At 53.3% G+C, this 13802-nt stretch overlaps 1 protein-coding gene across 12 annotated transcripts in view; it reads right to left on the minus strand.

Moving 5' to 3' along the window:
* EP400 (E1A binding protein p400) overlaps window positions 1–13802 on the minus strand; it is a 177958-nt gene that overhangs the window by 57725 nt on the left and 106431 nt on the right. For 7 of the 12 annotated variants that reach the window (XM_058281190.2, XM_058281189.2, XM_058281192.2 and 4 more), the window contains 5 exons: window positions 11098–11284; window positions 7269–7435; window positions 3706–3875; window positions 2644–2880; window positions 694–858 (listed from right to left, as the gene is read on the minus strand). In XM_058281190.2, coding sequence (XP_058137173.1) covers window positions 694–858; window positions 2644–2880; window positions 3706–3875; window positions 7269–7435; window positions 11098–11284 — 926 coding nt within the window. The remainder of the gene's footprint in view (window positions 1–693; window positions 859–2643; window positions 2881–3705; window positions 3876–7268; window positions 7436–11097; window positions 11285–13802) is intronic. The other 5 variants (XM_058281195.2, XM_058281197.2, XM_058281196.1 and 2 more) reach the window with 1 other exon arrangement.

The following is a 13802-nucleotide window of genomic DNA, read 5'->3' on the forward strand; positions in this document are numbered from 1 at the left end:
AAAGTACCGGGAAACGGACTTTGGCCCAGTGGTTAGGGCGTCCATCTACCACATGGGAGGCCCGCGGTTCAAACCCTGGGCCTCCTTGACCCGTGTGGAGCTGGCCCATGTGCAGTGCTGATGCGCGCAAGGAGTGCCGTGCCACGCAGGGGTGTCCCCCGCGTAGGGGAGCCCCATGCGCAAGGAGTGCACCCATAAAGAGAGCCGCCCAGCGCGAAGGAGGGAGCAGCCTGCCCAGGAATGGCGCCGCCCACACTTCCCGTGCCACTGACGACAACAGAAGCGGACAAAGAAACAAGACACAGCAAAAAGACACAAAAAACAGACAACCGGGGGAGGGGAGGGGAATTAAATAAATAAAAATAAATCTTTTTTTTTTTAAAAAAAAGAAAGTACCAAACAGGCCTATTATGATTTAAACAATAGGAAACTCTTTGCAAAGGGCAGAGCTGAACACATGAAGCCCAGACAACTGTGTGATTTACATGTGCTGTCTCGTTTGTCTTCTCAAAGTCTGTAAAGGATAAAAAGTCTCCATGCCATTTACAGATGAAGAAGTGGGAGGGTGGACGGGCCCTGACTTGCCCGGGCCCTCCTGTGAGTCACCTGTAGGTGCTGACTCTGGGGCTCCCACCAGGATGGGCTGCCCCAGGCCCTACAGGCAGCTGCTGGGCCCCAGGTCTGCGCGCTTACCTTGGAGCTGCAGAGGCTGGCCAGCAGTGAGCTGTCGCAGCTGATTATGGGACAAGGTGAACTTGTTCCCTTGAAACTGTAGTGTCACCGGTGTCTCTGGCTGAGCAACGCGGCTCTGCGTCCCTGCTATGGACGCCAACTGGGCGATTTTTACTACCTCTCCACCTGTCAAAACGCAGAAGAGGGGGAGTTACAAGTGCTTTGAGGGAAGTTTGAGATTGCTATACTGATGACATCTGTTGTATAGAATGACCATCTATATTAAACTGAATTATTCTAGAAACATTCATTAGCATTGCTTTCTATCACTTAGAAAAAACTTTCAAAGACAAGAGAACACCAATAAAAATTCCTATTTTACGGTGAATTTCACTCTAACTGGCATCAGAAGCAGCAGCAATCTCCCTGTAACACTCGCGAGGCTCACATATTGACCCCTGAACAGCAAAGAACTTCCAAGTGTGAAAAAGGGGCATGTCCAACTTATCTCACAAGAAAAACAAAGATTATATCACTTGAAATATAGAAGGAATGAGTTAACTACCTTCAATTACATGCAAAACCTTCTCAAAATTTGGGAATGTATTTAAATATACAAATAAATCACATAAATACAGTTTTAAAATATAAACTCTCACACTGACTTATATTAGGATTTGGTTTATAAAGTTTACTGTGAAAAAAACATGAAACTTATTCCTTAAAATATGTTTTTTGAAAATGCAACTCAGATGTAGTCATATGCACTAGGCTCAGAAAGGCAATACCTATAGGCTATCATGAACGACAGCTTTACAAGGGTTTTAACCCAGTGGTTGCGATCTGAGTCTCAATGTCTCTCCCAAGAAACCCACACCAGCACCGAGGAGCACTGCCCAGACTTGTCAGTGAAAGGCTAGAAGAAGGAGGTCTGAAGAAGCCTGGGCTGCAGAGCGAGCATGAACAAGGGAAGGAAACGAAAAGGGAGCCAGAGATTCGTGCAGAGAAACGTGAGCCTCCCGTCACCTCCGCAGTTCAGAGAAAGTGGAGACAGGGTGAGGGAGGGTTATTGTGCTCCCTTTCCAGGATCTCCGAATCAGACAACAGCTTGTGGCACAATCGCACAGCACTCTCACCCCAAGCAGGACATGCCAAATGTGCGAGTGCTTTTCTTCCTTCGGGCCGTGACTTTGGACAATTACTCTTTATTTGGCGGCAGGGGAAGAAAGAAATTGTAATGAGAGAAAATGAGTTTGAAAGAGGGGTCTCCCCACATCACTACTCTCTTTTCTGTCTTCCCCAGAAGCCTCAACACTTGGGTATTCCAAGGAATAAAGTATTTGAGGTGGTATTTGAGAAACGGTATAATCCATATTTTAAGTATGAAAATTTTCCACAACAGAGTAATTAAGGGTATATATGCGATTTGGAAACACACTGCACTGGCCACAATAAAAAATTCTACTCTTAGAAAAAACTAGTAAGACTGAATATGCTTTAGTCATTAAACTATCTCGAAGTTTCTCATCCCAGGTTCACAAGTGGTAATAAGCGAGAGCTAAAAACCAGGATGGTTTTTGAAAACCTAAGGCAGCGCACAAGAGGTTGACTGGGAAGCTGCCTTCCCAAAAGCAGGGGCTTCCCACTGGAGTCCCACGCCCTGGCCGACGCCACAGGTGCCGTGTGAAGAGCACGCCAGCACAGTGCGGTGGGCAGCACGGGCAAACAGAGCTGACCTTTGGGAAGCCAGAGAAAGAACAGCAGAAGAAGAGGAAAGAAGGGCCCGAGGCGCTGCCCTGGGGCGGCCCATCCTCCCCCCTTTCTATCTGACGGCTGGCCCTGAGAGCACTGGCTAGAGGCGGAACCCAGGGCACAGCCAGGGGAGCGCAGGAGTGGACAGCAAAGGCTCTGAGACATTCCAGTGCGGGCAGCACGGCCGCCCTGGAGCGAGCGGACGGCGAGGCCACTTACTGGGCAGCCGGGCCTGGGCCTGGGAGGTGAGCACCAGCCTCTGGGGCAGCACACTCTGCTGGGCGGAGTGCGGGGGGGCCGGGGGCAGGGGCGGGGGCGGGCCGGGGGCCGGGGCCGGGGCCGGGGCCCGCGGCTTCGCAGGCTGGGCTGGGCTAGCTGCGGCGGTGAGGGCCGAGGCCGGCGGGTGTCTCGGAGCACTGGAGGAAGCCTGAGGTGTCTGAGGCTGGGCTGCTGCCGCTGCAATCGATAAGGTGGGTTTGTGCAAAGCGGTTAGAGCTGCTTAACAAAAGGCAATACTTTAAACCCGACTCTTACAGAGACAAGAAGAACATTATTTCACACTATTTCTCAAGTGAGAAATCCTCTCTTAAAAAAAAAGGTCCAATATAGTTTATGGGGTGAGAGGAAAATAATTTTATATCCTTTGTTAGTTATTTTTACTTTGACCAATCAGTACGCTGAACAATATATTTCTCAGAGTAAACAGAAAACCAGAAGTCAGCCCAATCAGACATTAAAATCAATCAAAAACTACTTAACTTCCCTAAATGCAGAAAACCAGAAACAGGTTGTCATCCTATCTTACTAAGAACATTTGCAGCAGGGCAATTCTGGACATTCACTTCTATCTTTTAATCTTAGGTAAACATAACAGAAATAATACTGAAGACCTCCTTTGTTTAGAAGTTAACATACTATTTTTATTACCTTTTCTGTCATTTAATCTTATCTCTCTTCCGAGTAGAATCAACTTAAAATGATGATACAATATGTAACAAGGACATACTTTTTCAGAAGGTTTCTAAACAACATGAATGTCCATTCGCCTCCACAAAAGAAAACATTTCTGCCAAAGTATGTCCTCATCACCAGAAAATTATTCAGCCAAGAGTGAACATTTCTGGATCAAAAAAACAACAGCCAAGTTTAAAGAAATTTAAAATGTCTAAAGCTGCTGCGAGAAACGCCCATGGTCCCTTCCAGAGCCAGAGGGGACGGCGACTCGGGGGCAGGGACAGACACCGCCTGGAGAGCTGCGGTTACGCCAGCAGGCCAGCCTACCTTTTGCATCGGGATTGGCAGAGAATGTGGCAATCGCGGGCCGTCCTCGAACCTGTCCTTGTGGAGTGACGGTGGCTGCGGCGGGGGTGGCCGTCCGGGGCAGGTGGGCGCTGGGGAAGGCCATGGTGCGACCCTCAGGCTTCTGGCCGTACTGCACGGGCTGGAACAGCCTAGATGCCGTTGTCCAGGCAAGAGACACACAGAGTGCCCCTGAGACGCGGCGAGCACAGCTGCTCGGCCGAGCCTTGGGGAGCACGGGGATGCAGGGCAGCCCTGCCGCGAGTCCCGTGCTCCAAGAGGAGCAGGGGAAATGGAGCTCCCAACACTGCTGGAAGCCGCGCCCCAGGAGCCCGGGGAGTCCAGACAAGGCGAGGCACCTGACGGGGGCACGTCTACTCCTGGCATGGGGGCTCTACAGGGGTGAGCATTATTTTAATTTTTCAGTTTCTATCAACATGGATCAGGAGAAGCACACAGCTGTCACATGCAGTCTGAGGTGCTTTTGTTTAGACTAAGAGCACCGTGGGATTCACCTTACAGGTAGTGTAGGGAGCACGGAGAAACAATTTCAGACACGCTGGGGAGCCTGCCCCACAGGGCTCACCCCTCCCCGCCTTCCTTGAGGTTTATCTAAGTGGAATGCGTTCTCTTTATATTTCCTTTAATTGGAAAACTGTAAATAGCCAGAATGCTGTATTTTTAAAACAAGTCAAAACCTCTGTATATAACGCAATAGGCAGAGACAACCAGCACCAGCAAGGAGCCATTAAACGAAGGACAAGCCAGCAATCAAGTGGTGGAGCCACTGAACTGAGTGCCACCAGCCCGACAGGGGCCGCTGCTGGCTGCGTGGGCTCCTGGAGAGGGCAGGACGCTGCGGGTGCTGATGATGGTGAGGACGCTTGCGCAGAGCCGAAGGAAATCACGACATCTCTTGCTGAGCATGGAGAACTGGCAACAAGAAGGGACCACCACTTTGTAGAACCAGCACCTTAAATACTCTACTGACATGGTCTTCTAATACAGAACTTAGTCACTATTTCCACAGAAAAACTGTTTTAAGGAACAGCCAAACAAGTACCCTGAAGTCTTAGCTATAGAAATAATTTGCTTAGCAAACAACTTCCTGCTAAACGAAACCGATGCAAAGAGCCACCAGCAGCAACTTGAGTAGTTACCAAAGCCCCTCTCTGGGCACTCCTGCTTCATCTCCACACACTCCGAAGGCTGGAGCTAATGCCACACCTGGCAGAGAGGAACAGCTTCCAGGTGCCATGCTTTCCCCAAGATTTTTAAGAGGAGGTTTCTCTTGCAAACAGGGTAGGCAAACCCGGCACCAGCTGCAAGGTGGCAGGGAGCGTTTCCCAGGCTTTCTGAGCCGCCGGAGTGGTGCCCTTCACCTGAACCACACTTGTCGCACGCGGAGCCTGTGTATCTAAGGGGTGGGCTTGACCGTGCCCGGGCCTGCACTCCCACCCCACACTGCTACTTCCTTCCTCCCGTCGCCCTCCACAGTGCACAGGTGCACCTGTGCTCGGCCCCGCCTGGGCGCTGGTAGCTTTTGAGTGCCCAAAAGCCAGGGGCGAAGCCTTTGGCCCCCAACAGCCACTATCACCCACTCATGTGCTCCAGATCCAGGCACCACTCTTAGTTGGGCCTCAGCTCAAGAGATGACAGAAGCTCCCTATCATTTTGGTTTCCTTCAGTAACTCGAAGAGCATTACAGAGCATTCCTTCTACACGGCCAGGAGTCGCCTATCTAGAGTCAAAGGGAGCCGAGAAGGCTGCCTCCTGCCCTTGCTGGCCTGCTGCCTGAGTAACAGGTCGGCTGCTTCACATCGCTGACCAGGGACCTGCGCCTGTGTTGCTGCGGGACTCACAGACGGCCCTGGGGGGCAGCTGGGCTGCTCAGACCTCAGCCCCAGGGGGCTGTGCGGCTCTCAGGCACGCCCCCAGGGAAGGGCCTGCCCCCACAGGGGCCAGCCTCCCTTCAGGCAGCCCCTCACCAGGCCCTCGCCAGGGCCCTCAACACCAGCCAGGCCTGAGCAAGGAGGAGCTAAGCAGCGTGCACTGGAGATGTGCAGGGCCCTGTCCCGCGTGCACTCCCCCTGGGAGCAGCACACCGCTTTTCCCCAGCTATCGGTCCAGGTGGTACGGTGGCAGCTCTCTCCCCCATCCCCACCCCATCCCAGACGTGGGCCATGAGACCAGGCCAAGCCCGAGACCCAAGGCCAGGGAAGCCCTGGTCAAGAAGGCTCTGGTTCTTTTGCTGAGGGCACCGTCTGCAAGGCCAGCGGGGACCGAGGCTGCGGAGACCATGGCGTGAAGGGGGCCTCCTCGCAGGGCAGCCCACGTCGAGGAGCGCAGAGGTGAGACGGGAAGGAAGCAGCAAGGAAAGACGCAGTCTCTGCGGCACTGCCTGAACCCTGGGCCCTGCTGCACCTGCAGCCTGGCAGCCGCCGGAGTCAGAACCACCTTTTTATTTAAGCCGCCTGGGCTGGGCTGCCATCAGGTGCAAGTGAAGAGTCCTGACAAGTGAGCGCAACTCCTAGGTCTCAAGGTCTGGGTCAGTGTTCGCTGAATGGTAAGGTCAGAAGATTATTCTGAGATTCCCAAGCCATTCCATTTTAATTTACAATTAACTAAAAGCTCCTAAGCACTTTCATATCTCATCCCCTAGCCTGTCCCCCACCCAGTACACTGGACAGGAAAACAAGCTCTCATCTTACATCTCTAAAGACCTATTTTCTTTTTTCTTGCTTTTTAACCCAAGCATAGGATTTTGCCTCCTTCCCCACTTGGCCTACCCTGAGTTGTCTGGGCTTTGATCTCACCACGTGACACCTTCTGTCCTCCCAGCTCTGTGCACTTCAAAATCACAAAGACAACGCCACTGTCAGGACAGCGCCCACCCCGTCCTCAGAGCTCCCGGGCGGCCGCGGGCTGCTGCTCACAGGTTTCCTGCGCCCCCACCCCGGCGCCTGGCAGCACAGGCACCGCCTCCCAGGCCCAAGCTGAATTCGGGGCTGTGGCACTCCTGGCCGGGGGCACCCAGCCCTGACCCCACCCCGGGCATGACGCTCCCAAGCCCTAATGCAAACTGCAAGACAATGACCCTCCAGGTGAAGAAGGTCCCTTCTGGCGAGGACATGCGGCGCTCCGTGCACGAGCCCAGCCTGCCTGCCTGCAGTTAGCTGCTCTCCCATAAATCTAGGACATTTGGGGCACTTCCAGGAGAAATATAACCAAATTCAACAAATAGACTTTCTGTGCACAACTGACAGCCCAGCTCTGACACAGAGTTCTTACGTGAGCTCAGGGCCACCGTCCTGAGAGCCCCCCCAGTCACCTCTTGAGCTGTCCTGGAGCATCTTTCAGCCAACAGGGGTGTCGTTCTAATCCCATGACCACAGAACAAGCACCTTCCCTGTGCTGCTCCACGGTCACCAGGGGACGTGGCCGAGAGAGACAGAGGCCCACTGGAGCCGCCCCAGCAGGCGACAGGCAACCAGGCAGGAGCCAGACCAAGTCTGCTCCTGTCCCAGAGTCATGGCACCACATACCTGCTTGGCTTAAGCTTCACTGCAACGGGTCTGGCTGATGGCGGGAGTGAGGTGAAGATCTCTTCAATAAGTTTTCGCGTTACCTTTTTCTTTGACAGCAATTCGGCCTCATAGCGTGTGATTTTACTTTCTAATCCAATAAGATCAAATATAGAAAGGTCTGTTTCCTAAGTAGAAAAAGAAAAAGAAAAAAAAAAAAAACAACTCTTGCTACTTGAGGTAGTAGAAGCAGCACTTGATTAGAATCACAATAAATCATGGAATGGAAAGCCTGGCCCCAGAGCAGGCCCGTGCTTCCTGAGGCCTCCCAGCGCCCTGGGGTGCTTGTCCCGGAGCAGCCGGGGCAGGGCCGTGGCCCTCAGCACCTCTGATCCCCCATCCCTAAAACGGGCAGAGCAAAGGAGCTCGGCAGTGGGAATGGAGGAGGTCCTCAAAGCAAACGAGATTTACCAGAAGAGCGAGAGAAGGGACCAGAAAATGTCTGGACAACCAGCCAGAGGCCAGACCTCTCCGAGAAGTAGGCATCAGGAGTAGGGACTAAGTGGGAGGGCCGAAGCGTGAGACCCAAGGTCCGGCGATGGCCCTCTCTGAGTCAGGCATGGCCACATCCATTTAGTGTCCATTTAGCAACCATTTAGTGTCCATTGAATAGATGGACAGACGGGTAGGGCAGAGACTGAAGAGGCCAAGAGGGAGCCGGCTGGAAGCCAACGCCCCTCTTTCCCCAGCACCACCACAACTGTGCTTCTGGGAGAACTTTTACAATGAAAGCACAACCACACACCCATCTAGAAGATGAGATAAAAAAGAGGGTCCTGACAAGTGCTGGAGAGGATGCCGAGAGAGTGGGACCCTCATGGCCCACTGGTGGGGGTGCAAAATGGGGCAGCCCCTGTGGGAAATGGCCTGGCAGCTGCTCGAACGAGCCTAGAGGGTTCCCACGTGACATGTACCCAAGAGAAATGAAAACACGCCCACATGAAAGCATGTGCACGTGTTCACATCAACACATCCATGACAGTGCCAAGGGGGAGACAGCACCAGTGTCTACCCAATGGAGAAAGAGACTGCAGTGTATCCCCACCACGGAGCATGACCCAGCCACGTGAGCAGTCAAGTGCTGACACACACGACAGCAGGAAGGAGCCTTGGAGAAGCACGCTGGGTGAAAGAAGCCAGTCACGGAAGGACAGATAGTGTAGGATTCCACTTATAAGGCATGTGCAGAAAAGGCAAGTCCACGGAAAGTCGGTCAGTGGTTGCCCAGTCTGGGGGAGGAGTGGGGAGCGACTGCTGATGGGGACAGTGCTGGAAATCCTCTGAAATTAAATATTTGTGATGGTTGCACAGCTCTGAATACACTAAAAAAACACTGAACTTCCACATTTTAAAGGGGTGAAATTTAGGTATGTGAATTGTCTCAATAAAGCTGTTATTCTTAAGAAGTTAGTGGCATTTTTTATGGTGATGAATGTACAACACTGTGATTATACTAAAAGTCCTTGATTATACTCTTTGGATAGATGTATGGTATGTGGATATACCTCAGTAAAGCTGTCTAATAAATAAATAATTGTGCAAGAATAACCAAAAATTGCAGGTATATGGAACAGGGGAAGCATAGAGAGATCGAGAGGTAAAGAATTTTGTTTTTTGCTTATTATTATTACTGAAATAATGAAAATGCTCTAATGATGACTGAGATGATTATTGCTCAACTATGTGATTATACCAAATACCACTGATTATATACTTTGGATGAGTTGTGTGCTTTATTAATATGAACCAATAAAATTGACTTGTTAAAAAAAAAGTTCATGTCAAATTACACACTTTCAACGGATGAAGTGATAGCATGGGACTCACATCTCAACAGCTGTGTGAAAACAACGCAAACACCGGTGAAAGCGTGCCCGTGACAGTGCCCCTCTACCCCCGAGGCCGCTGCTGCTGCTGCTAACACCCCTCACTGCACAGGCTCTGCGTCCTGGCTAAGGAAGCCCACGCCCTCCGGGAGCGGCAGAGGAGCCGCGTCAGCAGAGACCAGGACTGCTACTTACACAGCACTGGCATCCTGCTCGCCACCCAGGCCCTTTTCTGGGACTACTGCCGAGTCCCCACAAAGCCCCCATGAGGTTTCAGTGAGGAAACTGAGGCAGACTGGCCCGTCCCAGGCCATGCTACTGGTGAGGCGCAGAGCCAGGGCCTGTGCTCCCCGCCATGCTCCGCTGCCGCAGCCCACATGCCGCCCGACCGTCAAGGACTGCTCCTTTCTGCAGGCCGTGCGCGGTAATCTCCACGAGGCTCTTCCCTGGGCAGCTGCAGGCCTGACTAAGCTGAGCCTGCGCTGTGCCAAGGAGGGGCCACAGGAGAAGGCTCGCAGGACCGCGGTGGCCGTGGAGCCAAGCTCAGCCTATCCAGCAGGCAGGCGCCTACCCACAAGCTGCCTGGCACCCGCTGACCTCTGGTATCAGGGCTCAGCGCCGGTCAACTCAAACCAAATTCTTTTTCTTGTAAAAATAGTTTTTACTACCAAAAAAAATTCAAACACAGAAAAGCATACAAAACCAAATTTCTACCACCTAGAGGTGAGTTACTAACATTGTAGATAATGTCTCTCACACACATAAAAATTATAGAGATGGAGATGATCGACATAGAGGACAGACATATGATCAATAATAGATACAAATGACAGAGAGAAAGGAAGAAGGGAGGGAGCGAGACAGGAAGGATGGGGGAAGAGGAGGCAGTGGCGGAGGAGGGACTCCAGAAGAGCAGGAAATTTCAGTTGTCCTGTTTCCTGTTTGCTGCTGTATTATTTCTAGTGCCTACAAAAATGCCTGGGACCTAGTAGGCACCCAATAAATACCTGCTGAATGCACTAAAGGAAACAACAAAAATTAACATATAGCTACCTCTTAGGTGCCAGGTACCAAAGTACTGTCCATGAGTTAGCTACTGACTACACCAGCAAAGGGGCGTGCACTGTCAGCCCCATTCAACAGCTGCAGAAACAGACCCAGAGAGGCCTTCTTGCTCACAGCCAGCCAGCAAGTACGTGGGCGGGGGGCGTGGTGGGTAGGTGTGAGGATAGGCAGGTGGGCGTGTGAGTGGGTAGGCGTGGGACGGGTGGGCGTGAGCAGGTAGGTGTGATGGTGGGCGGGTGGGCGTGAGCAGGCAGGTGTAAGGGCAGGCATGTGAGTGGGTAGGTGTGAGGATGGGCAGGCTGTGGGCAGGTAGGCATGAGGACAGGCAGGTTGTGGACAGGCAGGTGTGAGGAAAGGCAGGTGTAAGCAGGCAGGTGTGAGGACAGGGAGGCGTAAGCGGGTAGGCGTGAGGACAGGCAGGCATGAGCAGGTAGGTGTGAGGACAGGCAGGTGGGCATGTGAGTGGGTAGGCACAAGGGGCAGGCGGGCTCCTATTGGGTGAGCAAGTGAACGGGTGGGAGTGAGATGGGCAGGGGGGTGTGAGGGTGGGCAGAGGTGGGCAGGTGAGCAGGGGGCTGTGCATGGGCAGGCACGTGGATAGGGAGCAGATGGCTGCGCAGGTGACCAGTGGGTGTGAGGCGGCCTCTCCCTGCCCAGCACCACATTTAGCAATATAAGGAACAACTGTGTATTCCTGCGTTGTCTCCCTAGGGTTAATTTTCAGAAGTGAACTTTTACAGTCGGGGTAAACATAGCAAATTTTGCTAAACATTGTCAAGTAACAGGCAATTTCAAAATGCAGGATAATAGTTAGAAAATGATTTCTAAGAAATGTTGTACCTATACTATACCTAGAAAGACCACAAATAGTGATTGCTATTTCTGCATTTTCTACATACCTTCCAAAAATCTCTCTCCATTGCCCTCAGAACGAGCGAAGCTGATCGGTACTGCAGAGACTCTGCTACGTACGAGGAGTCTGGAAGCCTGGGCTCGATCAGCCCAGGGTGGTTGCAGATCCGCTGGAGCTTCACCAGTATGTTGAGGACATTGACAAAATGCCCACTCTTCAGAGCTTCTTGAGTTCTGCTCGTTTAAGGAAACAAAATGAGATGCCTCCATTTGTGTGTGTACCTCACCACACGGACTCATCATGATCAATTTTAAAATCCCAGAAACACAGTAACTCGTGTATTTTCTCTAGTTTTGGTCAATAAGTTAATTATGCCAGAAAATTCAAATTCAAGTTCTCGTGGAGGTCTTTCTACATTCACCGATTCACCCATCACTCCCTATGCAAAATGATGCAACATCAGAGAACAGGAATGAAGCGGCTGGACATGGGCCCTGCTCTGCAGGTGCTGCCCCTCCAGTGCAGAAGATGAGGGCTGAAGAAGATGCTAACTACACAGCTTGATCACTGCTGTGAAGGGTGCTATGCAGAAGGGGAGGGCATCTCGGCAGCTCACGGAGGCCACGTGTGAGGGCATGAGTAGAGCCCATGGCACCTAGGGCATAACTGGAGGCTCGCAGGAGTCATCTGAGGGAACCCCCTCCCTCAGTTCTCCCTCAGCTCATGGCAGAGACACAGTGGGGTGAGACAAGGCCAGGCTCGCAGGCAAGGGCAGAAGGGGACCAGCAAGGAAGCGGGACAGACCACGGTGAGCTCAGCCTGCACATGGATCCAGCAGGGTGAGGAGGGCGAGGAGGAGGTTGCTGGAGAAGGGGTCCAGGTGGGCAGGAGCATGCACCCATGGTCGGATGGAGGAGAGGCCTCACGGGCTGAGCAGGGGCATGGAGATGACGAAAGGACTGGGCTGGGGAGAGACTGAGGAGGAAAGGAGGAGCAGGCAAGGAGGGGATGGAGGCTGCTGGGCTTCTAATCCAAACAACTGGCCGATGGGGCACCACTTCCTCAGACAGGAAAGTGTGGATGAGAACCAGGCCTGGGGAGACACGTCATGAGCCCAGTGGACCTGCAGTCATGAGGTGCTCGGAGATGACTGCAGTGGAGATCTGGAAGCAGCTAACCCTGGATCCAGACCCGGAGCTCACACAAGGCTGACCTCAGCTGACAGAGAACTGAGAAGCATGCGTGGACACAGTCACCCAGGGCGAGACGCTGGGCTGAGAAAAGCGGCCGAGGGTGAAGCCTTGGCAAACTCTTAACAGTTAAAGGACAGGAGGAGAAGGGCAGGCTGCAGAGACCGACAAACAGCAGGCAGGAGTCAAACGAGGGGAGGAAGAGGCCAGCTCTGGCGAGTGCCGCTCAGAGGACAAGCTGAGAAGGAAGCCTGGGAGAAGCCCGGGGCGCTCTGCCTGGTGTGGAGCAGGTGTACTGCCCTGGGCTGAGCACGGGTGGCAGAGCACAGGCACCTCTTACAAGGTGGGTGCTGAGAAGCACAAGTGGGCAGTAAGGGAGAGGCTTCCTATGTGAGCGACACCGGCCACGTGTGTGGCACAGAGGCGAAGGGGGCTACGACCAAGACACGGAAGGGAATGCTGAGAATGGAAGAATCCTGCAAAGGGCTCGGGCTCGGGCCCACGTGGGGAACTGAGAACAGAAAGGCAACAGGAAAGAGGAGAAGGTGCGGGTGCAGGCAGGTCTGCAGGTGCTCCAGAAAGGTGAGAGAATTCTTGTCTGACCACTTCTACTTCCTCTGTGGAGGAGGGAGGAGACAAGGTCTGTGCAGAGTGAAGTGGAGGGGGCGGCACGCAAAGGCAGCAGAAGTGTCCGGAATCCTTCCTGAGGAGCAAGGGGGCAGGCCAGGCAGGCCGGCGATGCTCCAAGCGCACGTGAGGAGCCCATAGCACCACCCCCACATCCCCACTCCTCTCACCCTGGCGGCCTGCCGCGCCCTGTCAGTCAGTTGAGGCAGATGCAAGCCTAGCAGACTAAAACGGGCTTTTACAGGTTCAGGAAAAAGAGGAAACACACTTAGAGCAAGTCCTCCTGCCATTCCACATGCTCACCAAATGCCACTGAGCAGCGCAGGGTGGGCGACAGGAGACCCGCTTCCCACCCCACTGGCCTGCTCCAGGTGCTGCTCCACGGCAAGGCGGCACCTCAGTGAGGGCATGCTGTGCCAGGATCCTGACACGACACACACGGCGTGACCCCAAAACGAGGGCCCCACCTGCAGTCTTCCACAAACAGGCCTGTGCAGCAGCACCCTCGACAGCAAGGCCGTGCTGAGCGCCCGCCGCCTGCCAGCACCAGGCTGAGCCCTCTGCATGACCACCCCGCGTCCCCCCAAGAGCCCACGAGTCGAGCCTCTCACTTTTCAGGTGAGATGAGGCACTGAGAGCCCCAGGATGGGTGGCTCCACAGCAGGCTGACCTGTGCTGCAGCCCCGGCGCCCCCCCGATTTCTACGGAGACTGCAGCACGTCCCTACGCTCCAGGTGCACCCAGGAAAAGAGTCTGCTCATCACTAAGGCCCACAGGAGGCCGAGGTGCTGAGACGGCTCTCGGCCACCTGAGAGCACTGCATGCGGCCTTCCTCAGCTCCCCTGCAGCAGGCACCAAAGTGGGTGTAATTACTGAACATAAACTTAAAGACTTTCAAAACTCGAGTGTTTTTTGTTTTCTGTTTTCTGTATTT

The sequence above is a fragment of the Dasypus novemcinctus genome, chromosome 19 (genome assembly GCF_030445035.2).
Source record: "Dasypus novemcinctus isolate mDasNov1 chromosome 19, mDasNov1.1.hap2, whole genome shotgun sequence".
NCBI classification, from domain to species: Eukaryota; Metazoa; Chordata; class Mammalia; order Cingulata; family Dasypodidae; genus Dasypus; species Dasypus novemcinctus.